Below are 26702 nucleotides of genomic sequence, written 5' to 3'. Positions count from 1 at the left end.
TCCACTTCTGCTTCCTGTAGTTATTCTTCTCTTTAGCGTAAAACCAGCAGGATGCTTCAGGCCCAATCTGGCTATGCAGAGAGAATTTGTATAATCTTTTCTCCTGAGATTATATGCAACCATCATCCTTATTGCAGCCGCTTTGTGATGACTTCTGAACAATTTTGTTACATATGAAAAGAAAAACTGGTCACTTGTCAAAACGAGGGGAAGAAAAAGCTATTTTGGTAACAGCAGAGGAGGCTCCTTTCACTGACAGCAGGGGAGACGCAAAGAATGTGCTGTCAGGATCAGAAATAGATGGAGGGGAAAGACTTTCCTTCTGGCATTCCTCTTCCGACCGTTTCAGTCCTTGGGAGGTTGTGGCAGCTGAAGCTCAGCTGTAGCTATTGTCATTTGCGTGTGGCAGCTTTCGCATATGCTGCACGAGAAGGAGAGAGTTTTACAGGCTAGGAAGGGAAATAAGATACAGAACTGGAGGTCAGGGTTTCAATGTCCTTCAGACATACCAAGAATCCCACAGCTCACATGGTGGTCATTATCACCTCTCCAAACCAACTACAGCAAGATTTGTGCACAGTGAAAAACCTTCGGTAATAAGACACCTTAGTTCACACCAACATCCGAACATGTAGGAATGAGTGAACGCTAAACACCAGATACCATGACGAAATGCGCGTAAGCCATAACAAGATAAAAATAAATTTTGATTTAAGAAGCAATCTGTCATATAAAAATACATGTTTGTTTTTACTCTAGTGTTTGAAATGTTAAAATATTGAAGAATACGGCTGGTGATGTTCAAAATGTTTATTGTTTTGTGATTCGCTGTCAACAAATCCAATTAATGTGTTAATTTCTTAACACTTCTGGGCTTTTCTATATAGTTTCATTTAAAAAAACCAGACTAAATAATATCCTGTGATACAAGGAGTACCCGCACACTAAATCAAAGCTCTCTTTCATTCTATTTGCAACGTTTCAACCAACTACAGATCTTCCTCAGGCAAAAAAAAGAAAGAGGAGGAACCGCAGTTAAATAGATTTTTGTATCCAGCACCTATCCCACTGAGGTTTTGTGGATGTGCACACGGCTTCTCTGTTTTATTTCATTAAATAATTTCCTCGAAAATTCCTGGACACTGTAGCTTTTTAGCAAATATTACTTCACAGGAATGAGTAGTGTATTTGCTGGGGACTGTTTTCAGCCAATAGTCCAGGACTGTATGATGGGAGTGATTCAAATTAAACTACAGAGCCACTGTACATGTTCGTTGTATTTTAGGAAGATGTCAACAACTTGTACCTGTGTGACTCACTGGTGTGTTTTTAATAGTTTTTGGACAACAAAAAATTATGATGCACAGAAATTAGCTCAAGTTATTGTTGGTTTTGGTCTTTTCAAGAGGTTTGTGACAAAAAGAAAATATAGATTATCACAAAACTTATTGTTTAAAAGCCCTAAAATTCAAGATTCTCTATCACATTCTGTGGATTCTTTCTTGCATCCAGTTATTGCATGAAAAAACAATTAAAAGCAAACTGGAAAGTGTCTTAGATGCAATTAAACACTCTGCAAATAAGGGGGACAACAATGTTTCAAGCTGCATGGATCGGGTGAGAGATATGATCATTATGTTTCCTCTTTGGTTAGTGAAGTGTATTCCTGACACGCTTCTGCTAAATCCACTGCTCATTTTACGCCACATTACCAATTTAAAGGTCTGCTGTTCCTTATAAATCTGCATTTACAGCGCAGACACTCACAATAGAGTGATGTATTTATAGTTGGCACGCAGCCTTTTCAGTGTCATATTCTGCAGCACCCCACAGCAGCTTGAGCACGGAGTGTAGCAGCAGCATCCCCTGACCCCCCACCCCCACCCCCGCCACCCCCCATCCCCCACTCCCCCCTCACACCCCACCCCACCCCCCCTCCTGACTGATTTACAATGACATCAGATAAGTGAACGCCACGACTCCTCAACAGCGGCCACGCAGGAGGGAGAGCATTGATTGGACACATTCTGAGGAGAGTTAAAGTGTTAAAGTGCTGCCAAACTCTATAAATCCAGGCCTCGGTGTCTATTGCCCCTTCTCTCCACTAAAATGAACAGACAGCGCTGTCTCAACCGGCCCCCTCATCTTACTGCCTTTTTTTTCTAATGCAAATGTTTGGGTGAGAAAAAGATCAATGCCTGTGTAATAGCTTATTGAATTTTTTGTGTAGATTGTGAGAGAGAGGTAGTTGGACAGAAATGAAGAGATGCAGAAGGTGGAGGGAAAAAAAAGAGAAGAAAAACAGACAACCAGAATTCTTATCGTCACAGTAGATTTCACAACCCCCCCCCCCCCCGACGTGCACACACACAGGCGTGCACACACCAATGTGCTGTGACTAAGGTCTATCAAATTGGCAATTCATTTAGCCAATTTAGGTTTAATGATCACAGAGGTAATGTCAATGTCAGTGAGGATGCTGGAGCCTCTCTGTATTCCCTGCCTGCCTCCATCTTTGTGCTCCATGACAGGACCAGAAGGGAAGGGGACAGGAGACTGAGTGAGGAGGGGGGGGTTGGTTGACATGCTGTCTACCAGAATGAAGTCAGATGTGAGGCAGAAGCACTGCAGGGTCCCACCAAAAACCAAAAAAATAGAAACACAGCCATGTTTAGTGCCAGGCCCCCTCAGCTCCACACTCAAGAGGACCAGCTCGGCACACGATGCCAGCCGTCTCACATCTGCATCTAAATGGGCTGCTGTGCTCAGATGACTCTGAAATGAGCTTCTGCGGCGGATTAGCCAACCTCCCCTGATAAAAAAAAAAAACCCCTCTCTGTCACTGCTGCAGAGAGGGGACAACTGTGGTGGCAGCGGGTCTGTTAACCAGAAAAACCGCTGTGGATCCACCACGTTCTCGTTCGTCTTTCCCCCAAGTTACGTGACAAAGAGACGGTGTCAAGTTGATCCAATGTTTGGTGGCAGATGATGCCATTAGTACACCGATGATCGTGATTTGTTAAAATGATTTATGACTCCTGTTTGTAGTTTTTCGGCAGGAATGCTGAGCTGCTAACTTTGTCGTGGTTGCAGGCGAGGGATGGCTCTGTCTTAGTGTCGCATACTGCTACTGTGAAGGACTAAGCATGAAATCCAATTTACTGCAGCTCAGCTTACCCTCAAGTCAAAGGCAGCTATTTCAACCTAAGCAGGGGACAGACGACAATACGCACACATGCACACACAAACCTTTGTAGTCTGAATGAATGATGCTCTAAAAGAAGTAAGTTACAGGCTGATTAATGTGGTGTTGGTCTGCGTGAGATCTGGACAGTGAGGAAAAGGACGCAGCGGAGAAGGAGAGCTGAGTGCTGGTGAAGGAGAGCACAGCTGATTTCAGTCTGCACTTTGTTTTAATGATAGATGCTCTGCGCCCCAGTGGCCAGGCTTAAATGCAGCCTCCCAGAGAACTCTCAGAAGTCCTCTTTTACTGAAAATATGTGTGTGTGTGTGTGTGTGTGTGTCTGTTTTCATGCAGTGCTCTTGAGATCAGCTTGTCCCTCTGCAGTTGATTTCATGCAGTATTTGTAATTAATGAAGACTTTTGTTTTTCCCCTACAGATTTGGCTGCTCTCATTAAAATTAAAAATCATTATGTAATAATGGTGTTACATTGCTTTGTCTGGGCTTTTCCCCGCTAATAATTTCTCATGAAAAATTCCGTCTGTCTTTGCGTAGAGTCTGATTATGAGCTGTCATGAAGTGGCAAACAGCTCCTGATTGGCGAGGAACGGGAAATGAGGAGCAAAGAGGGGCTTGGTAGGAAAATAATGGCTGAGTGGATGGAGTCGACTGAGCGAGGAAGAAAGGTCTGGACGAGGAGGGGAGATGAGGTGGAAAGAGAGGGAAAGCATCGGAGGATGGGGGGAGGGAGCTACATGTTTCGAGGTGAGTCCAAGGTGACCGAAGGAGGTAAAGAGCCATGTTAACCTGCAGGTTAATGTACAGAAGAAATGCCATCTGTGAACTGAAAAATGCAGTTATACTCTGCAGCTGGACATACATCTGTTAAAAATCTCATAGTAACATTGTCAAATTGTTCAAAGCAGTCCAGTCAGTACAGCTGCCTCTAAGGGTGAACCTTTGGCTGTCACATGCAAAATGTCAAATGCGCATGAACAATTTTCGGTTATTTTGCTGCTCTCCTCATGAACTGTCCACATGTTGTGTCTTGTTTTAAGCATATATAAGAATCCTGAGACATTAGGTTGGGTATTTTATGTGTGTCTGCAGTTTGTTTGATTGTGAATCTGAGTAAAGCACCTTTCCCACATATACCTGTATAGCAACACTAGTCTGTGTTTGCATCATATGAGGCAAGCTGAAAGTGGATTTTCTACCTAAATTATTTAGGCTATTTGTCAGCTCAAGACAGATACTGACACATTTATACAAATATTTTGCTGTGGTCCTAGTTGATGCAATAGCCGTGATATACATGGGTAAAGCGGATTTTACTTTCTTTCAGACTTAACGAGGGTTTGAAATGATTTCTGTTTAAGAGAGGTGTGTTTCTGGAAAGCTGTCGACAGAACAATGAGATCAGAAAACAGTAGAAATGTTCTTGCCTCAGTCCATGTTTTCTAAATTTCTGGTGAAGAAAATGTTCATCATTCAAATACAGGAATTTCCATTTAAATGTGTTCTTTGGAGTTTCTCGTAAACCACCCAAGTTGTGTTTACTTTCAGAGTTCTTTGGATTTCCTTTGAGGACTAACAAAGATTTAGAATCCATTTCCTTCATCATAGTACATTTACAAAACTGATTTTTTAAAGATTATTTAAATTATGCATTGTTTACATTCACGTTGGCTAGCTTGTAGACCTTTTCTTGCTTGTCATCGCCACTAACTGTTGATCACTAGAATAGCATGAAGAAGAAATGTGTACCTGCTTGGATCCACATGCGTGTTTAGATTCAAACAAAACGGGGGCCTGCTTGTAAAAATATTGCCTCATAGCGCAGCTAGTGGTCAAAAACTCCACAGGGTACCTTTAAGGCACAGAAAGGATGGTATATTGGATTTCAACACTATAGTTACAGAATGAAACATAGTCATCCAACTGTGCAGATATGTCCATGTTAACATGCTGGATACTGAGAGCTTGTTTCATAAAGAGGCTCGTGAACATCTGCCTATTCCGTAGCTCCTCTTAGGCTTCAGCTCTTCAGGGAGGTGCTGGAACATCCTGAACTCTGGCTGCCAACTTTCTCTTTCATTACGCTGCAGTCATGATGTAGCACAGTTTGAGGCAAACAGAGAACATTACAGCATGAAACCACGCACAGCAAAGTGAGGGCCATTAAGAGATCCACCTTGTCAACATGACCGGCAGCCCTTCCCCACATTATTATTCTGTTTGTCAAACCATTTACACACCTGCTGGGAGCTGGAAGAACACACTACCGCAGATGCAGACCTATAGAAACCTGATCATGTAAAGTACACAAGCTAGCATGCAAACACACAAAAGCACATGTGTAAAAAGGTGAACACACGTACATAACAATGGAATCGGATGTGCAGCAGCCAGGTGCATCTTCCTATTATTTTATACAATAGAAAGCACACAAAGACAATCATTGCCTGATGTTCAATAAACAGAAAAATAGAGCAAGTGGCTGTATGAGGCTTAAATGCATATAGGATGTTATTTTTAGCGGATGAAGAAATTACAGGTTTTATTTTTGGAGTTGAGATTAAGATTTGGAGTCTGAAGGGCAGAATGTGGTTTTATGCTATAGTGTGGTCTTTAAGCACGCTAGGGTTATGCAGGGTGAGTCAGACTGGTGGATCAACTGTGGTCTGCATGACTTGAGGACAACAAACAACAAAACAAAAAATAACAAAGAGACTTTATGCTCAGCGTATGTGCTCTCTTGCCTTATTTGGCATCCTAGAAACCAGTAAATGACAGGCGTACTGTACATGTTTTGTGCTCTTGGTTCCAAGGCCCTCTAATTTTATATATATATATAGCAAACAAGTCTATCAACAAATACTTGTTTGTCAGTGCCTTCCAAAACAACACACATTAACTTTTTTTTTTTTCAATCTGATGCATCTGTTGGTGATAAATCATTCTTTGTCAGTGCCTTCCAAAATCATTATATACAACTGTTACAAAACAGATAAATTTGACCATTTGCTGGTCAGGTTAATTTAGGTTTAGGTGGAAAATTTACTTGATTAAAGTTGGGAAACAGTTATGGTCATAGTTAAAAGAAGTACTGGGTAATGTTAGGGATAGATCGCAGTTACTGTTAACAGGTTAAAAGTTGGGCTCTTTACGTGCTAGGTCTATTTTTGTCAACTTGCTAACCTGACGCGCCAGATGGTTTGTTACACAGAACCATCTGAGAAGTCGTCCATGGAAACTGATTTGAAAAGGGCAGGCACTTAAAAAAAATACTTGACAGGTGATTGGATGAACCATCTGTCTATCACCACCTATCGTTTCACCTTGTGAGGCAGCTGTATTTGCGACGCTGATTAGTCAGAACCACCGGTGGTTCAGACACAAGCACATAACTTGAAGCCTGACAAGATGGATTCTCGCGTGACCTTGTGATGTTGTGATCTTGTGAATCCAGCTGCCTCACAAAGTAAGCAACTCGCATCTCTGAAGCGTGAAATTCACTTGTGACTTTATCTAAATGCGGATATTTATTGTCAGCTATGATTTAATGACGGATTTCACTTGTTATTGACTTTGTCTCTGTCGCATAAGCATATCACAAAAGTACTTTTGGTTGTTTGTTCACATCATTTGTCTGAGGTCTGTAAAGCTAGAGAAAGAAGGCTGCGTTTCTACTTTTGGTAATATCAGTATACACTATTCAGGAAATATAGATACAAAAAGGTAATTTAAATATTTAAAGTACAGCCACAAACTATCTATTACCACATCAGTGATCATGTATGAGCAGCAAAGGTGTGTTCAGGATGTTTGTAAAATTTCCAGTGGACAGCCAGTTGGTTTTGAGGCACTAATAATATCACAATATTTCCGATTTACTCTTGACAGCCAGTAGGGGTCCTCGTTTGGTAAATGTAGACAGGTCGTTATAGTCGTTGCAGCAAATGGTGAGGCTTATCTTGCGAGGACAGTCTGTATATGGTTTATATACTGTAACAAAGTTCTTGGACTGTCTCTTCTCTGTTTGCCAGTGCAGGTTTTGTTATGTGCGTTAGTGTTTTCTGGCCTCACAGACATATGAAATGTGTGTCACTTTGGCAAACATACAGAGTGACAGATTTCTCCATTTTAAATGTCAATACTTTTCATCCTTCGCTGCATTGCCTTGATTTAAAGGTCATGTTGTTTTATCAGGGACGACATGCACCTGTGATTCTCTTGAAGGACGTTGATGAGTGGGTAGATTTTTTTTGCGTGTGTGCTCTGTATATATGCACACACACACACACATACACACACATACGTTTATGGATTGTTTCATACTGTTTTCTTCAGTGATGCAAGCCATGAACTTTGTTTATAGTGGCAAGTGAGGTCTTTGCATCAGACTGGAAGAAGCCTTGGCCCATTTTTAAATAAATAAAGACCTCAAAACCTCCAGATCTGAAATATTCATCATAAAAATCACACAAGAGTTACTAAACTGCGTTCCACACTGCTCCGCATCGAGGGAGACGAGCCAGCTTTTGCACATTTCTTTCATACTCCGCTGCAGATTGTGTTGATGTGTTGGAATTTTTTGCTCTCATTAAATGAAATAAATGATGATGGTGGTGGTTGGATGGAGAGGCAGAGAGAAGATATTTTGTCACAGATGCACAGAAGGAGATGAGAGGAGACTTACTGTGTTTGTCTCTCTATCTTCGCTTGTCGACGCTCTCAAAGTCCGCATCTCTTGTGGACACTATTTTTGTGTCTGAGCCTAAATCTCTGTCTTAGTGAAGGGAAACTAATACAGTATATAAAACCCCGTCACCCCGTGTTGTTGTGATCATGTGTCAGTGTGTTTAGTGTCTGATACACACAGAGTTAAAGCTTCTGCTCCGGAGAGGGATTACCATAAGCTCAAACTCCCACACAGATCACAGGAAGACTCAAGCAGGGGTAAAAGCAAGCAAACAAAAATAAAGTAGTCAAATACTTAGTCAACATACACGCACATGGAACAAGGTCACTGTAATCACATGCAGGAAGATGAAATGTTGAAACAGAAAAACATGAAAACAAAATTGTGAGCTCTGAAGTTCACACGACTGCGACACACTGATAAAAATATATTTATCTAGAGAATCCCTTTTAGTTTTTTGATAAAAGTAAAAACAAAAAAAAGATGGACACACGTCTTATCAGATTGATTCTGCAACAGTGTGCTCTTTTGTATTTAATTTGATAATGAACACACTGAGCTACTTCCGTAATATTCTATAACATTAAGATAATTCAGTTAGTAGCACTAAATGCTTTACAGAAATGTAATAAAAACTTAATTAGCGTATTAATATTTATAAAGTGCACTCAATTTTATTTTTTTCTCTATCTGATCTTTAAAGCTTCTTGGCTTCCTGTCTTTTTGGATTTCTTTTAACGCCATTTTTCATATGATCCAATGAATCAAAAGACACAAAAACTAGAGTAGATTCTGTATGTTGGAGCCCTGTAAGAAAAGTGAAAGAATGACAGACTCCAGGGAAGGAGACTAACCAGTAAAGACCTTTCTGCACAAACGAACGTTGAACGTGAAAACTGGGATGGTGTCTGATTTCCTGATGCTGCTTCATGATGAAGCTTGTTGTCGAGGCAGGCAGGTATTGATGAATGACACGGTCTGTTAGCGACGAGTGTATGAAGGCTTATGTGCAGCAAGAAACTGGGATCATATAAAGCTCTGAAGTTAGATGTTAGCATAGCATTTTTGCATATTTCCTGAACTGAATGAATAATATTGTAGAATGTGAAAAGTTTTCAGGGTGTTTAGTTGAGTGGAGGTTTCAGTGGCAAAAAAATGTGTGTGTGTGTGTGTGTGTGTGTGTGTGTGTGTGTGTGTGTGTGTGTGTGTGTGGGACTGACTGAGAAGGCCTCATATAAATAATTGTGATGACTGCAGGATTCATTAACACACAATTAAAGGAGAATAAAGTTCTACCGAGGACATCACATGAACAGGAACAACACTTTAGCCAAAAGATTTTCCAAAGACGATAACCCTTTCATCGTGCACTGGTGTGTGACAGACATTAATCCTGACTATATGACAAAGTAAATAGCTCATTGAAGATGCATCTAAGTTGGAGAGCACATGCATTTAAAGTTTGTGCCAGAGATGAACGATTAACTTATGAACATAACAGGAATGTAATAATTGTAGTAAAAACAAATCAATCAGATCAATGAGAGAAAAGACGTAGAAAAGGTTTCTGTTTCCGTCTTACCCAAGATCATCCTGTATCCTTCCACTGTCAACTTCTCTTTTCCCGCAATATCGTCTCGCTCGTCTCTTCTCTTCCTCGATCAGCTACTGACGTGTCTCAGACTTTTAAGTGTCCGGTTTTATCAAAACTCAATGTGGAAAAAGCATCTGACACCACAACCTTTACTCTGCCTCCCTAACGTTGTATCTCCTCTCCTTCTCCGTTCCCCCCTTGTCCACATGAGATGCTTCTCCTTCAGATCTCGACACACGGCTCCGGTTCAGCCAGTTGTTGCCGGAGGAGAAGCACAGCGGTCCTGACTGCAACACAACATGCACTCAATCTACACTGCAAGGGAGCCTGTAATTTATTCACTGTTATATATTCACTCCAGCAGGAGGAACACCACAGAATACAGCTGAGATGGAGCTTTGCCTCACTGGAGGAACCTCTGCACCACGGTATGCCTCTCTCTCTCTCTCTCTCTCTCTCTCTCTCTCTCTCTCTCTCTCTCTCTCTCTCTCTCTCTCTCTCTATCATATTTTGGGGTTGGGTATAACCTAAAGGCACCTTGCATTCCTGAGCCATGATTGGCTGGAGGCTCAGCCAATGAGAGCAGTCGGTGCTGAGCGTTTTCTTGGGGTGTTTGAATCGGGAGGCAGTGATAATGCTGCTGTCGATTCTGCTCTCTCCTTCTCTCTGTCACCCTTTCTCTGCTGTTTACTATTAGCGTTTTTTCTCTCTCTCTCATGTCTCTCCTTGTCTCACTATATTGTCTTCTTCATTCTTCACAATGACAGCATCTTAAACATGTCTCGGGTACCTTAGTGCCAGCCCTCACAATATCCTGCCCTTATATGATGCTAGATATTTGGTCTCCCTTTCTACCCGTCCATGCTGCGTTTGACCGAGTTTTGCACAGTAGTTGCCATTCCAGACAAGTGTGCGTACAGAACAAAAAGAAAGCAGACACAGAGGTGTGACGGAGAGTGACAGCTTGAGAGACTCGATGGAGCATTTGGAGGGAGGCGGCGGGGGGGAGAGATTGAGGTTAACGTACACTGACTGGGGATGAAACTGTACGGTGAAGAAATGTGGGAGACGCAGTGAAACGGTAGGATGAAGGAGGACGTTTGACAGCTGTTTGACAGGCAGGCAGAGGCAGCGAGTGCTCACCGCCCACACCTCTGTACCAACATTTACCAGAATAATGTATTCAAAGTGGAACGCTGTGGCAATGTATATTCAAGACTTCATCAAACCCTCTCCCACTAGATTAGGCACACTCGCTGTCACATGACCTCTGGCTTCAGGTTATAAAAAAAGGATCCACGTCAGACTCAGAGCTTCATAATTTAACTGACAGTCATCATAGAAAAAATATATAAATACATACAATGAATCAAGTAATGCTGCATGTCAGCCTGTGTGTCTGTGTTCAAGCTCGTATGTGTGTGTGTGTGTGTGTGTGTGTGTGAGAGAGAGAGATAAGGTTTCCTCATTAGTGGAGTCGGGCTGAATAATGCAGGTAGGTGTATTGTTGTGGCCAATGGGCCAGGTGCTAATGTGGCTGTCTGAGGGTGGAAGGGCACACACAGCATGACTTTAATGGATGTCACCATGGGAAACTGAAACCAGACCTCTGGACTCAGGTGACACATCATCCTGCATGTGTGTGTGTGTGTATGTGTGTGTGTGTGTGTGTGTGTGTGTGTAAGATGTTCATTTATTGAAACACTTTGCTGGAAAAAGCCTTTAGAGCTAAAGAGGTAAAGGATGTTATCGTCAGGATGGGAGAACACAGTAGTTATGGCTTTGAAAGGATGAGCTCAAATAAGCTCTTATACCATCCAAATGTATGCAAAGGAAAACTTCAGGACCTCACACATGCAGGAGCAGAGTCAAAGTTATAATCAGCAGCTTTTACTGACAGTCTGCAGCAAGGTTCAACCAGGGGCCAGTTTTTCTCAGCATTGTTCGATGTAGTTTCACTGCACAGGTGTGGTGGAGATGCAGGCCTATATGTTTAGATGTTTGTTATTATTTAAATTCATGAGTGAAATTGGTTTATAAAACCTTTTTTTTTTTCCCTTTAGTGAGTAAGGGGCTAACAGAGTTACAGCAGCTTTATCGATGTGGCAAAAAATGACTCAACACAAATTGACAGTAAACAGTAGTCTGAACCAGTTATGGTTGAATGAAAGAAATGTTGTTGCTGTTGCCTGGAAGACATTTTTTAGACTGCTGCCTGTTTGTGTTTGTGATACACAAATCTGTTATGGGCCTTGTATTTATATTTTTTATCTATTGTATATTTATCGAAAAACTATTTAATTTGATGCCAATGAAGAGGAAGTTCTGTATGAAAGTAATTCTTGACAAAAAACAAAACAAAAAACAAAATAACAACAAAAAACAACATATGACCCACTTACTAGCCTTTCAGAGTTTTGAACTCACTCTCATCTCTCTTTTTATTCTTTTTTGGTCAAACTATAAAAGGGAAAAGAGAAATATTTTGTGAGAGAGGCAGACTTGTCCCACTGCTTCATTGACTACATGGCTTGTTCATAAGATAATTTTTACTGGTTTCCCTTCATCAGGGTTTTAGATTAACTTATTAACTTTTTTTTTTTAGAAGAAATCTGTTATATTTTAATGCTGTAACATGATGCCAAGTGAACAGTGTGACTTTGTTAAAGCACACAGAGGTGAAGTTACATTCTTCTTGTCACACAAACAAATTATTTGAAAACTCCTTTTGTCTTTTGTGGTAAGGAGTATTCCCAAAATGTACAGATGTAATGATTAAAGTTAGGTTAAGGGTGTAGGGAGTAAATGTAGGTAGTGAGCAGAGCTGTCAGAAGACCTGTGTGTGTGTGTGTGTGTGTGTGTGTGTGTGTGTGTGTGTGCGATTACAATATGTGCATGTGACCTCTACCATCCTGTCATTCTCTGCCTCAGGAGGCCATAACTGTGTCAACAGACTTGTTAAACTCTAATTTTAGTTGTGATCGTTAGCGGTGAATCCTGAGGAGTCCTACCAATGTTTGATGAAGTCTTCATTGATGTCAAACACCAATGAAACAGCCTTAAGCACGTGCTTAGTCAGCCACTTACAGGTTAAAGCCAACAGACAAATGAAAGCAGCTCATAAAACACTCGACTTTCTGCCATCTGTCATGTACATTTTAAAAATGCTTCAAGTAATCAATCTGTCTCAAAAATCAAGGCGAGAACACCTCTTTAACTGGTTCTGTTGTCTGTGCTGTACTGTGACACTGCAGTTGTCCAGAGCTGAAGGACTGAAGCAATGTTTCATACGCCATGACTGAAAGGCAGCCAGCCGTGTTGGGTTGTAAATCAATTTGATGTAAGGTGACTAACAGAGTTTGTTTCTCCTCTGATGGCAGAGCGATGGCAGTCCTGGCACACAGCAGAGCGGCTGTTTACTGCACCTCAGAGGTTAAAATAGGTGTCACTAGAATAGAGAGGGAATGACCGGCTCGCACTGCACATACGCAGAAACACCGGACTAAATACACAACTCTGTACAATAAGGAGACAGAAAGTCCCCATCAGATCTACATGATGATGGATCATGGTTTGATACACAACTAAAACTCTTTTTTTCTTTTCAAAACATATAATTTGCTCAAGCATATTTGTAGATAACCTCATATTACAATTCAATTTTTGCTGAATAAAAACTGCATGAGCAAAGCAGCTTAAGACTTTTCTCATTCTTCTTCTCTGTTTTTCTTCACTGTCTAATAAATGTAAGCACAAAGTAAATTCTCAAAAGCACTTGTAAACAAAGGCTTAAGCTGCTTGGTTTCAGAGAGCTCAACTTGATTTAAAACAGATTTTGTATCCACAAATCAAGATTGCAGGGAGAGAAGAGTTTTTAAATTCCAGATAATTCTTTTTTTTTTTTTTGCTGAAATTTTTTGCTTTTATATTTAGCTTGAGACACATTTGAAGCTTTGCACACGACCCAATGTGCCTTAAATTATTCATCACAGAATTACCAAATTTTTTATTTTTGCCTTTATTACAGTTTGAGCTAACACTAAATAATCATTTGAAGCACTAGTTTATAAAACAAAAAACACTTCACTTCTCTTGTCTCTTGACTTTAGTAGGCATTGCTCATTATTCCTTCTGCATCTACCAAACTCTTCTCTCCTGCGTCGTCATGTGTCGACGGAGGAGCTATTTGGTCAGGAATGTCAGGAAAAGTACAGCTGACTAACTCTACTTTCTCTCTGCTCCTTCATCATACCAATGATGTATGTGAAAGGTCAGGGGTCAGACTATTACTAAGTGCAAAGTCTTGTCTGACGCTGAGTGCTGATGTTTGCAGGGGACTGGAGAGAGAAACCTTCAAAGCCTTGTGTAAGACTGTTATTTACTCTTTATTTCTGCTCAGAATATCGCAATAATGAGGGGGATCTGGGCTTAGCCGCCTCTCAGGTCGATTTAAGGTGATCAAAGGAGGAATGCTCAGAGTTGCATGTGGTTGTGCATTGCTCAGTGGTCAGTTTATGGTCTTACCTGAGCCCCACATTGGTCGCCTTTGTTCCTCACGAGGCTCTCGAAGTGATCCGGGTCCTTCGTCCAGTAGATAGTCCAGAGGTCAGTGTGTCAGCCAGCATAAAGTAATTCAGAGTCGTCTTTGAACGGGATAAACAAGACGTATGCTCACGTTACTGTGGAGAGATAAATAAAGTAGCACTCAGCGGCGTGAGAGCAGACCTCGCACCAGTCGGCTGGAGAGTGGAGAGGGAAACGCTCGGCGCAGGCGGCCACATGTCCACAGTGTGGCTGCATCAAACAACCAGCGTCTTCATGTTCAGCTTCTTCATCTGTCTACTGTTCTCAGATCCTCTCCAGTCTTCCCCACAGTCTTTACCCTCTCTTAATTCATGCGAAACCCCACTGCGTCTCTTGGTTTTTCTACGTTTTTCTCTGTGTTTTCCCCCCTCATGCCATCACCACCTTCCCGGAAAGCGAAGGAAACAAGTGCACAAGATTCCAGAGGCTAATTCTGCTTCTTAGGACGTTGTCACCTAATATGTGAGGACAACTGTGGAAGGAGGGAGAAGACAGGCAGAGAGAGTGTAAAGGAACAGGAGGGGCAGGACAGAGGAGGAGGAGGGGTGGGGGGGGGGACCCCGGCGACGGATGGCAGATCAGAGGAAACAAGGGTTGGAGTGTGCATGTGTTGTTGGGGAGGAGGAGGAGGAGGAGGAGGAGGAGGAGGGTGGCAAGTCGATGAAACCTGAGAGGCGAAGCAAAGGGAAATATGATTGGCGGATGAAACAGATGGCTTACATATCTTATAAGTGTGCCAGCATGACTGCAATACTACTGTATATGTGAAGGAAAGTTTCCATGCACCATCCCATCAATCTCAGAGGTTATATGCACATTTACATTTATGAGTTGACATCGAGATGAAAGGAAAAAATCTGCAATAAAACTGCAAGTTTTGCAATTGTCATGTAGCTTAACACATTAATCATGCTGTCTTGGAATTAATGCAAAAAATTTAAGTAACCCAATAAACTTTGGAAAACAGGATAACATGTTGCATCCATCGTTGTCTCTGGAGTTTTCACAGCCCCCCAACCGTCATCAAGATGATATTTATGATGATTTACACCATGAGACAATATAAAGTTGATATACTGTTTATACTGTGGTAGCTATTTCTTTAATTTCTCTGGGTTTATGTTGCAAATCACTGTGCAAGATTGATTACTTATGGCAATGTGGGATTTTTATGTGATTTTTGCATCATTGTGGTGATTTGTCTTGATTTGCCACATACTGAATTTGCTTGAGTAGCCAACCAACAGACATTCCTGTCTGGTAATTGTATTCATAAACTGTTTCTCAATTGATTTTCTTGAAAATGCACTATATCACCGCATAAATCAGTTTTACGATCTTAAATGACTTCTACAATGATAGAGAATTTTATACATTTTGCCTTTTTCTTTTATCTTTTCTTTTTGTATTGTTACTAATCAGATTTCCTTGAGACATCCCTCCAGACATCAACCCAATAATAAGACAGATCTTTACGCTGACGATTATTTGGAAATTCTGTAATCAAGTGCTTTAATCCAGTTACAGTCACTGGTGTACAGTGTGAATGAAAATGCAAAGATGGTCTCAACTGTACAGTATCTTCCAAACTCTTTCTCCTCATGAGCTGCTTCCTGCTGTAGTTGCTTTTCTCTCAGTCACATTCTACAGTGCAAAGCATCAAACATCAAGAGGTAAATATTACAGTAGGAAGCCATCTTTAAATTGCTGATCCACCGAAAAGTCCAAAGCACTCTCAACCTCTCAATCTCTCATTACGCCGTTCAATTTATCATCCAGTGAAACACAAGTGATGTGCAGGAATTGCTGGGATGATGAAACAGAAATGTGGACAGCCAAGAGATGAGCACAGTCACACAGATAAAAAACACGATACTGTGCCACTCCCATGGGCTAATATGTTGCCAGTTAAGGTGTAAATTCAGATCGGATATCATAAATGTGCTTGCAAGTGTTGTTTTGGAGAGTTAGGGCAGTATTGGGTGGAGGAGCAGGAGGCAAGGACTGAGGTGAGATTGACGCATGGCGCACCGTCCAGTAAATGTCAGTGTATTTCTGATATGCTAAAAGGTCTGTCAAGAAGTCAGCTTGGCTCTGTCTTGTGCCTTACAAGTCACATACAGAATATGCTGAGTAATGTGAGTAAAGTAGCCTGCAGTCTCTCAAAGCTATATGAACAATTTAATGACACTCCGTGTGTGTGTCAAGTACTCTTGTGTAAATGAGAGGCTGTTTAAAAAAACCCAAGTGTTTAATGCTAGCAGTAAAAGCAGTAAAAGTAGTAATGGGACCGTCCTGTCAGGCTTGGCAGGGTCCCACAGTGCCACTTCTGAGGAGCAGATGCCCATGTAAACTTATATCCCAGTTTAATTTAAGTCAGACACCTTCACTTTTATTTATTTTGCATAATATGGACACACAAACACCAACACCTTCTGGCAACACGCCACATAGGGGTTAGGTTAAGGGACAGTGGGGAAGGACAGCGAACTGGAGCAGTAAGCACATTTCACCAGGGGGATACTGTTACACACACACACACACACACACACACATAGTGTTTCCTCCCCCCTCTCCCTCTCAGGGTCACTCTTCTCTCTCTCTAAACTATTCTCTTCCTCCGCTCTGCAATAAAATTTTTACAAGAACGCTCAGCATTACATCAGGCGGAGAAATGCAGGGCATTGCATTCCCCTCTCTCTCTCTGATCTATATATGGCTCATCAGTGTTTACATACCATTCCCCTCGACATGTGGGGCCGTTTGGACGGATGTAACAACTCATTCAACCAGAAAATTAAACTACCTTTGGCCACAAAGATGCAGTCACATTTTTTATGGCTCCCTGTTCACATAATTTTTTTGCCAAAGTTGGCAGTTGTCTCTGACAATAAGTAGCCTATAAGTCATCAGAGGGAATTTCTACTTCAGAGGGAGGTCGTACAAGGCCAACTGCTGGACACCATGTTTATAGCTGGACAGGAGATCATGAACTGGTTCAGTATAACAAGCTACTGTCTTCTCTAGAAATACAGAACTTCATGATAAAAATTACCCAAAAATTCAGAATTCTGTATTTTCTTGAAATTTTAAACACTTTTTTTTAGAGAAAAAGGATGGATGTCAGATTTTTGGCTCATTATGCAACTTGTTCTCTGAGCTTCCTCCCCTTCTGCCTTAATTTTTTAAACTTCTCCTGTTGTTAAGATTCACTCATTTTGCATTTCCCAGTGGTGGAGGAAGTGTTCAGATCATTTACATAAGTAAATGCTGTAAAGCATTAAAGCTTAAGTATAAATCCTGCATCGAAAATGTTGCTTACATGTAAGTATTAATAGCAAAATGTACTTAAAGTATCAAAAGTAAACTCAATGACCCTTTTGAATGGAGAGTTATATTTTTATGTATGATATTATTACTGCTGATGCAGTACTGCGTTTTACTGTTGGTTGAGGTGGAACCAATTCTATTATTGAGTAGTTTCAACTATAAAAAATCTTAATATGTAAATTATAGTAGAAGTAAATAAATGCAGCACAGTAGAAGTATAAAGTACATAAAATGTGTACTTTAATCTAGCACTTGATTAAATCTGCTTGGTTACATTCCATCACTGACATTGCCAATCTAGTTTTTTTCTATTTCCATTTTTCAGTTTTTATTATATGTAGCTATTGTTTTTCTCAGTCATCAATTATTGTGTTTGGTGTTTGAGATTTGACCCATTTTTGATTGGTTGTTGCAGCCTTGTATTAAGACGTTGTTTCATTATTGATGGTCTTTGACTGAAACGTTGCATTTTCTTTTTCTGACAGATTGCAGGAATTCAACACATTTGTTACTCAACTAATAACATTGTGTGATTGATTCTAGATTAAACATAAAGACCCACCTCCATCAGATTTATTAAACACATAATTTGTTTTACTGTCTGTGAAAGAAAGTGCAGTCCCACAAAGTGAAATTTGACAAACAACAACGTTTAACCCAAATAAGAGTTTTATTTCAAATTTTGCCAGTTGTGGTGTTTTGTTGTCAGCTGCTCTCCACTGAGTTTGCCAGCAGTCCTGGAGAGCACTGTCTGCTTTTGTTCCTCATTTTTCCACCTCAAGGATAAAAGCACCGACCACATCCCTCCTTCCTATTAGCCCATGCTCTTCAGTGCTGCCTTTGAAGATTTAATCAGTCAGATTTCCTTGATTAATCCTTTTTCATGTCCTTTCATGGTGAATAATTACAGAGTTTGATACTATCGCAAGCTGGATAGAGAGGACAGCACGCAGATTTCTGATTGAGCAGAGTCCCCAGGTACCTTCATTAGCCTGATTATTCTGATCCAAACACACTGCATCAACCAGTTTACATGTAAATAGGTTAATTCTATTCCCACTCTTCACTCACTCTGCTGGCAAGTTGTGTTTAACGGACGAGATCGCACCAAATGTTGTCTGTTTAATTCACTCTACCTCCACAGAAATCATGCTGGATTTGTGCAACACTACTGACAAATGTTTAATTTGCACTCTACAACAAGCTGTGAGGTTTTCCAACAGAACATGTTTAACAGATGAATCTAAATCCATAATGAGCGCCTTCACTCATCATCTGCAGAAATGCCAAGCAGTAAAGGAGCATGTCAATCTTTTTCCACTACAGCTCATTCAGAGGGCTTCAGCCAGACTGTACAGCTGCAGCAGATTGTCTAATGGTGACACCTAGTGGCTAAATGCTCATCTTTCATCCAACCAATTACTTCGTTTTAGCAAAATCTTTCACCACTTGGTGGCAGCACAATTCTACTCTCCTCATGTACACATTCAATACTCACAAATGCATCTCCTGGCAGTTCAATCACTCCTCACATGCCTATATGTATATGTATATGTATATATATATATATATATATACATATACATACACTTTTTCTGCAATGCATTTGAATTGAAAATATATTTATTGGTTTCCTGAGTGAGTGTTTATCACCGCCTGACGCTTTGTGTTGACGTGCACAATAGCTGCATTTCGTTGTGCAGCGGAGGGGATGAGAAGCTGTGGCCCGACTGCCTCTCTCCCCTCAGGATTAGCGAGTTAATGCAACAGTTCAGACACTGAGCTCTGATCAGCTGCTTAATACTGTTTTATCCCAAATAACACAACCATGCACGCAAGTTGTGCACACACAGGAATACACATACATACACTTACTAGAACACACACATACACTCTCATGTATTTTGTAGTGTATATATGATATTGTTAACTTATAATGTTCAGGCAGTAGAGAGCTGCTACTGTTGAATATTGACAATATTATGAACAAAAGTTTCTTTTTTGACCAGGAAACTAGCTGGCTGAAATAAAAAATATCTTTTAGAAGAGCGGAGCAGCGCTGTGGTATCTCTGCTGCTATTGTAGCCTCCAGATTTAGACCAGTGTCTAGTCAAAAGGGGTCAAGGGTCAAAAAGGGTAAGGGCAATTGCAGTCCTTTGTTTGACTTGGGTGAAAAACTGCCTTTTTTAAATGGTAAATGGTTTATTTTCTCGAGACATTAGTCCATCATCTGTTTTTATTCTATCATGTGGATAAAAGAAGGAATATCCTACATGTCTTGTCTTGGGATCGTCTGTGCCTCTTAGGAGCACGAAAATGTCTTGTTTTTGTTATTCATCACACTCTTCAGAGTCAGTCCCTGGTTTCCCTGGTAAGTACTGCAAACGCAAAACACACACACACACACACACACATACACATACACATACACATACACACAGGCTTATACTAATCCTTGTGAAAACAAAGCGATATATTTCTCCCAAACGCAGGTCAAGCGTGGGATGCTCATCAGGATTATGAGTGTTTCATCCATAATATAACCTCTAACATCATACTTATCTAGCGCTCACTGTTCTAGATGGGAAAGATGCAGAAAGACAAATTGACCAGCAGAGTGATGATGCAACTGGTGACTCTTTCAGACCATTCCCACCAGTTAGCTGTGACCCAGTGTGACCTTGTGACCCTTCCCAACTGACCTCTCAGTGGGTGGCCTTCACACTGACCAGCGTAGACACATGAATGAACAGAAGTGGCTGCTCTTAGATCAGATGTCTGTTATTGTCTTTATCATTTTCTCACCTTGGTTTTATATTTCCAACCTGGTATTAATTTTTACCTCTTCAATTGTTCTACTTTATTATTTTTTCTTTTCCAGCTTTAATGTTTCTCTAATTATTTATCGATACATCAACAATGGGAAAGGTCTTCACCCCCATAAATCTTGATTTAGGTATTATAAATGCCTCTGTATTTGAAAGGTCAAGGGTATAAATTTACACACGTTTATTACATATGTGAGTGTAAAGTTGTGGTCTGAGTGAATTTCAGGACAGCATTATGCCGTCCCAGTGTCAGTGAAGGAGAGGATCTGTGTGGCCGGGCAGCCACGTTAATCATAAATCTTTATCTTACAATCCCGCCTTGCACAGCCGCCCTTTCATTAAAAGACGGCCAGAGGATTAGTGCTGCTAAACCATGAGATCTGGGTAGAAAAATGAGAAACAAAATAGCGAGTAAACAGGATGCTGAAATGCTGAAGGTGTAGTATGAGACAAAAAGATGAAGACTAATGTGTTGACATCAGCCCAGGACATTTCAGTCTATGTATCAACTACTTTAACAAAAATCAACCACAGAATCCATTAGCTGATTGGATTTTTAATATTTTAATAACATCAATTATTCAACAAAAATTAAAAATAGTAAAAAATTACATTGTATCCAATGCAAAATTTGTTGGAAATATTATATCCAATGTTAACCTGAGAATGACAGTTTTTCTTGTCTCCCACTTAAACTCCTTGCTCATTTTCTCCCATTTCATTTTTCTTTGTCTATAAATCAAAACATCTTCCCTCTGCAGACAACACCCTCCGATGATCGGCTACATTGTGCTATGAAATCTACCTCTGAATGCGTTTTTGAGTGCAAAACATGAAAATAATACACAACAAAGAAAACGGGACACAAAAGAAAGAAAAAAGAGAGAAACTATCAATCTAAGTAGCAAACAAAGAGAAGCCTTGACCACAAATATATATACAAAAGGAAAAACCAAACACACACTGGCACATCAGAACAAAGCCCATATATACTGTATTAAATTAGAGAATAAATAAAAATACTTTAATTTATGTAGAACATCTGATGTTACCAAAGCTAAATTGGAAGTGCTTATATTAACAGGATGTAGCAGATAATCCATCACGACTATGTGGTCAAAGTGAAATTTCTTGTTAGGACTTAAAAGGCCCTTAAAACATTTGGTAATGTAGGAAAATGTTTTAAATCAAGTATTTTCTAATTTCAACGATGTTTAGTGCTAATCTATTGTGCAGCACACGTGTAAACAAAGCAGTTTTATTCTACAGTTCTTCTACTTTCAGTCTTTCTACTGAGAAGGTCTTAAGAGACGTCAGTCAGTGTTCATGAAGAATCGAAGAGCGGACTCAATCAGTCAGGTTGTGTCGATGGCTGAAGCAGAATCGACCCTCCTGATCCATCTTAGTCTCTGTAGATGGGGGTTATCTGTCGGGGGGGCATGTGCGGCGGATGGTAGGAGTCATACGGCCCCTCTATGTGTACGTCGTAGCCAGTCTGAGTCTGATACAGGCCTTGATCTGCAGGGGAGGGCGAGTAGTGATGTGGGGGTAAGTAGTGGGGTGAAGGCTCCTGTTTGGGCACCAGGTTGTTGCTGATGCTCAGAGGTGGTGTAGGGGGGCCTTCGTAAGGAGGGGTCCCCACTCCGCCGGCGTTGTACTCATTTGGTGAGTGATTCTCATACACTCCTCCTTTCATCGCCCTCAGGTGAAGCAGGTGAGCAGAGTCAAAAGTGCCGTACGGCGGACTCGGCAGGCCAGGAGAGGAGTAGCTCACCACGCCACCGAGAGGAGTAGACGGGGCCCGAACTCCGTGTCTGTCCTCAGGCCTCACCCCGACACCTGGAGTCTGACCCAGCTGCAGACAGCCTGCGACAAGGTTGGTGGTGGGCTGCGAGAGGCCTTTACACATGGTCTCCATGAAAGCTCTGCTCTCTGTGGAAAGACCCCCCTCCAGGGCCTCGGACAGAGCACAAATGTAGTTGCGGGCCAACCGTAGTGTCTCGATCTTGGACAGTTTCTGGGTTTTGGAGTGACAGGGCATGATGCTGCGCAGGTTCTCCAGCGCGTCGTTTAAACCATGCATACGTGAGCGCTCCCTGGCGTTGGCCTTTACACGCCTGGCACGGAAGCGCTCCTGTCGGGCCTTGGTCATCCGCTTTCTCTTAGGCCCCCGCCGCTTGGACCCGTTTTCATCCTCTTGTCCTTCCTCTTCGTCCTCTTCATCTTCCTCAGCATCCTCACTCCCCACCTCCCTGGCCTGCTGGTTAACGCCACTCGCTCTGTAGTGGTGTGATGACGCGTCTCCATCAGGTGAGCTCATGTCGCCATCCATCCACTGCAGAGGGCTGACGTCCTCCTCGCCATCCCCTTGTCTCACGTACGGTTTAATCATCATAGTCCTCTAGAAACAAGAGAGAATCTTTATCAAACACATGTGATGTGGTGAAAATACTGACATTTATAAATGATCCTGTTGTCTTAAGTATTCATTTCAGAAAAACATGGACATGATGATCAATAGAGGAAATCATCTATACTGATATTATGTTTATGCAATCTATGCACTTTGTTATTGCAGGGGACATCATGAATGTAATATATATATATATATATGTGTGTGTGTGTGTGTGTATATATATGTATATATATATATTCCATATACAACCACAGAGGAAGAATGTCAGTGGTTGAGAGTAACTAAGTGCGTTTAAGTACCATACTTACTGTAAGCACACCTTTGAGGTGCTTGTACTTTAGTATTTCCATTTTATGTTACATTTTATGCCTTTTTATGCTTCATACTTTCACTCCACTGCATATCAGAGCAAAATATTAGTACTTTTTGCTACATTACATTTATCTGACAGCTGCTAGTTACTTTGTAGACTATAAGACCTTATGTACAAAGATATAAAATTAAACTACCAACATTAACACCAACTTAACCCACTGCAACAAAATATGCTGCATTTAAAAATGCTGCATCCATGTTAAGGCAACAGTGATAATAGTCCAAAATAATAATCTAACACTCTGAAAGGAAACATTGTACACAATGAATACTGTAGGTACATTTTGCTGATAACACTTCTGTACTTTTATTTAAGTAAAGTTTTACTTGTAATGATACTTTGTTTTATTGATACTTCTACTTACTTTTTCCACCACTGAAGAATGGAAACACCTGACAGTCTTTGCTTGAACTGGCGGACTCCTGACTCACCAAAGCTTACAGATGTCTGTGGGTGCTCTAATCCAGCCTTTGTGTAATGATACTAAGATTATGAGGCAGCCTATGAACATTTTTACATCAGGTTGAAGCTTTGGCTGGTATTCAGGTAGCTGAGCATAAATCAGTTGATGGTTTATTTTTCCTGGCTTGACATGAAAGCATGACGATAATGATAATGAGTAATTACGATTGCAACTCAGGGAGTTTTTTAATCTAAACCGAGGGCGTAAGGATAGAGTTTTGTACTCTGTAGAGACTTTAAACCCCTCTTGAGGCAAATTTGTGATTTGTGATATCAGATACTGTAATTAAAACTGACTTGACAGTGGTGAAGGATCAGGACTGTTGATATCAGTTAGGACACTGAGGTCATGTCCTTTTTCATTTTTCTGTTTACATTATACAATTAAAAACGTACATATAATGGGTATTTTAAAGGCTATGGACTCCAGTATTTTACGACTAAATATGTTTAAATTTGACTACTTTCAATGAATTAATAAAGGACACTATCAGTGAGGAAGACAGCATTTAGACCAGTGGGCAATACAGAATTAGAGAAAATATAATTTAACAGTTAGCTGAAAAATTAAATATAAAAATCCAACTAATAATAGGATTTAGAGACCTTCCTTTTGGTGTCTAGTCCAATTGCTCTGTCTAAAGCTCTGTAAAGGATGGAGCCTGTTAGACGTTTTCATTACCAATAATCAATAGTCATAACAAAGTATTTTGTGAACTATTTTGTTACTATCAAACCGGGACGACGTTTTCAGCACCGGACAGCTCCTCCTGTCGCGCCGGCTGATTGGACGAAAGAAAATAACGACGATTTATTTTTGCTGTTTTTATACATATATTTATATACATGAATAATCTATTTCCATTCCTTTTCTCCCCCCTCCTCCCCCCCCTCTCTCTCACTCACTCGGCGTAATCCCAGTCAACTTCTGAACTGGTAATATCCCAGTGAGATCAAGTCACTGACAGGAGGCAACCTCAATCTGGGCCATCGCAGGATTTGCTCCCTGGATGAAGCGACGACCATGGGATTAAATGAAAGATCGACATCCCCAGATCAGTGACAGACAGAGGACTGATTGAATTGAAGTTGAAATTCCCAGAAATATTAACGTCTCGCCACAAATTGCGTGCTTGGGCAGCTATTTGCTAAATGCCAGTTGAGGCACATTAAGCCTTTTATAGGCTGCATATTTTTCATTAGATGGCCTATATTTACTGCCTGTTGACTTTTTTATGGAGTTGTCAGTTGCAGTCCAAAGCTGTGCCAAAATGTCACCACATAATTGTCACAAACTGAAATATAAGTAATTGCTGCATTTGATTTAGGCCTGCAACTTTTCCAGGCTGCGTAAAATTATATTTAATCATTTATAAAATTAGATAGAAGACAAGTACCTGTGCTGGTGTGTCCCAGGACCTCCTCTGGAAGTTTGTCAGATGATAGTTTTCTTTTCTCTACGGATCACAGTCCGGTCTCTCTGTCCATCAGACAGTGAAGAAGTACCGTGTTGTCTCCAGTCTCAGTGCGGGTCACTCTGCGGGGGCTCTGGCTTTAACCTCCACTCATAAAGCTCCTCCCTCCCCCTTCACCTCCCTCACTCCCATCCAATTCCTGCTGACGCGCTGGAGCTGCGCGTGGCCGGCCCGTGGCTCGTCGCCTGTGTGTGTGTGTGTGTGTGTGTGTGTGTGTGTGTGTGTGTGTGTGTGTGTGTGTGTGTGTGTGTGTGTGTGTGTGTGTAGGGTCCGGGAGATATGCATAGGCTCTCTGAAATTCTCCAGACAGGCAGGAGAGGCCCCGGCTCTTTGTTGCTTTGGAAGAGTGGCCGCCAAATCCGCAGCACGTAGGCTATGCATTGAGCTGTGGGGAGACGCGCTCAGTCGGCTGAGCTTAACTGTATGTGACAGCTTGAAGTTGCATGTGAGCAGGTGTTTGCTCCGTCCCCTCTTCCAGCCATCCATCCCTCCGCACTGCGGAGATACGCTGTTGAACAAGTTCATTTCTCCCAAGAGGCAGCTCTGAGCAGATGAGGTGTGCAGTTACAGTATCGAGAGTGTCTTTGGGACTCATTTGTTGCAGAATATAGGTCCGTGCCCTCTGGATTATCAATCATTTAAAGCAAAATGACCCACATTGCATGATCGAGCAGCTCTCTCTAAATGAAATGATTTATTAGCTTGTCAGTATTTTTGAGTAGCTCCATCATCATTGGAGCTAAATTTATTTCATTTTAGTATCCTGAAAGTTGAAAATGACGTAAAGATTCCTTCCAGATATGTAATCATTTAATATAAAAATACTGACATAAAAAAAATGTTTTATTTTTCCAACAAAAAAGTTACATTAAACTTATTTAAAACCATGCTTCTTCTTTCTAATTGTAAAATCAAGAATCTATGAATATGCAAATAGTTTAGGTGAACATTTCTGATATTTACTTACTGGACACTGAAATGTCAGTTCTCTGTGTACGTGCACTGGAAGTTTCAAGTTTTCACATTATTCACATAAACAGGGCTGCAACTGATTTGTCATTTGGTCAATAAAATGTCAGAAAATGGTGAAAAATGACAATCACTGTTCCCCAAAGCCCAAGATGACGTCCACAACCCAAAGATATTCAGTTTACTATCATAGAAGACTAAAGGAACCTGAAAATATTCCCATTGAAGAAGCTGAAAGAAAATTTGGACATTGTTTATTTAAAAAATAACTTTAAGCAGTTAATCAATTATCAAGATAGTTGGTGATTAATTTTCTGTCGATCGACTAATCAATTAGTCAATTTATCATTGCAGCTCTAGTCTTAAACTCAGGCTATGAAAACAACCTTCTAGTGTCAAACACACACATCATTCTGTACAGTGAAGCTCAAACATCTGAGTAAAGTAACAATTAGCAAAACACATCATTGAGTGGGGGGAGACTTTTAAAAGGTGGTAAAATCATCCACGTAAAGTATGCGGGCCACCACAAGCTGACTTTACTTTTATCAGTAAAAGGCTTTCATGGCATGTCTGAAAAGTTTATCATCACACTTGTACTTGTTGATCAAATGATCAGCTGCAAGGATCATATAAATCCCACATGCACACATATTTGATCTGAGGCTTTGAATCACCTTAGAAAGGAAATGCAAAAATGAACGTGTGGATCGTCGGCTGTAACATTCAGGAGAGGCGTCTAAACAGTCAGTAAAGAAATGCAAAAGATTCTCGTGTTTC

At 40.9% G+C, this 26702-nt stretch overlaps 1 protein-coding gene across 1 annotated transcript; it reads right to left on the bottom strand.

Annotated features, from left to right (window-relative positions):
* Window positions 1-19520: 19520 nt before the first annotated feature.
* On the bottom strand, window positions 19521-26049 carry LOC121894099 (neurogenic differentiation factor 4-like). The gene is made up of 2 exons (XM_042406446.1): window positions 24876-26049; window positions 19521-22625 (listed from the first exon to the last, which is right to left on the bottom strand). Exon 2 carries the CDS (start codon window positions 22617-22619, stop codon window positions 21627-21629), a length of 993 nt encoding a protein of 330 aa, XP_042262380.1. The 5' UTR covers window positions 22620-22625; window positions 24876-26049; the 3' UTR covers window positions 19521-21626.
* Window positions 26050-26702: the final 653 nt, after the last annotated feature.

This window comes from Thunnus maccoyii, chromosome 3 (genome assembly GCF_910596095.1).
Source record: "Thunnus maccoyii chromosome 3, fThuMac1.1, whole genome shotgun sequence".
In the NCBI taxonomy this organism is placed as follows: domain Eukaryota; kingdom Metazoa; phylum Chordata; class Actinopteri; order Scombriformes; family Scombridae; genus Thunnus; species Thunnus maccoyii.
The sequence above is the reverse complement of the archived record's forward strand: the minus strand, read 5'-3'. Positions and strand labels throughout refer to the sequence as shown.

What these genes read in the sequence shown, in the direction of transcription:
- LOC121894099 (XM_042406446.1), bottom strand. Translation starts at nt 22,619, where the DNA reads ATGATGATTAAACCGTACGTGAGACAAGGGGATGGCGAGGAGGACGTC.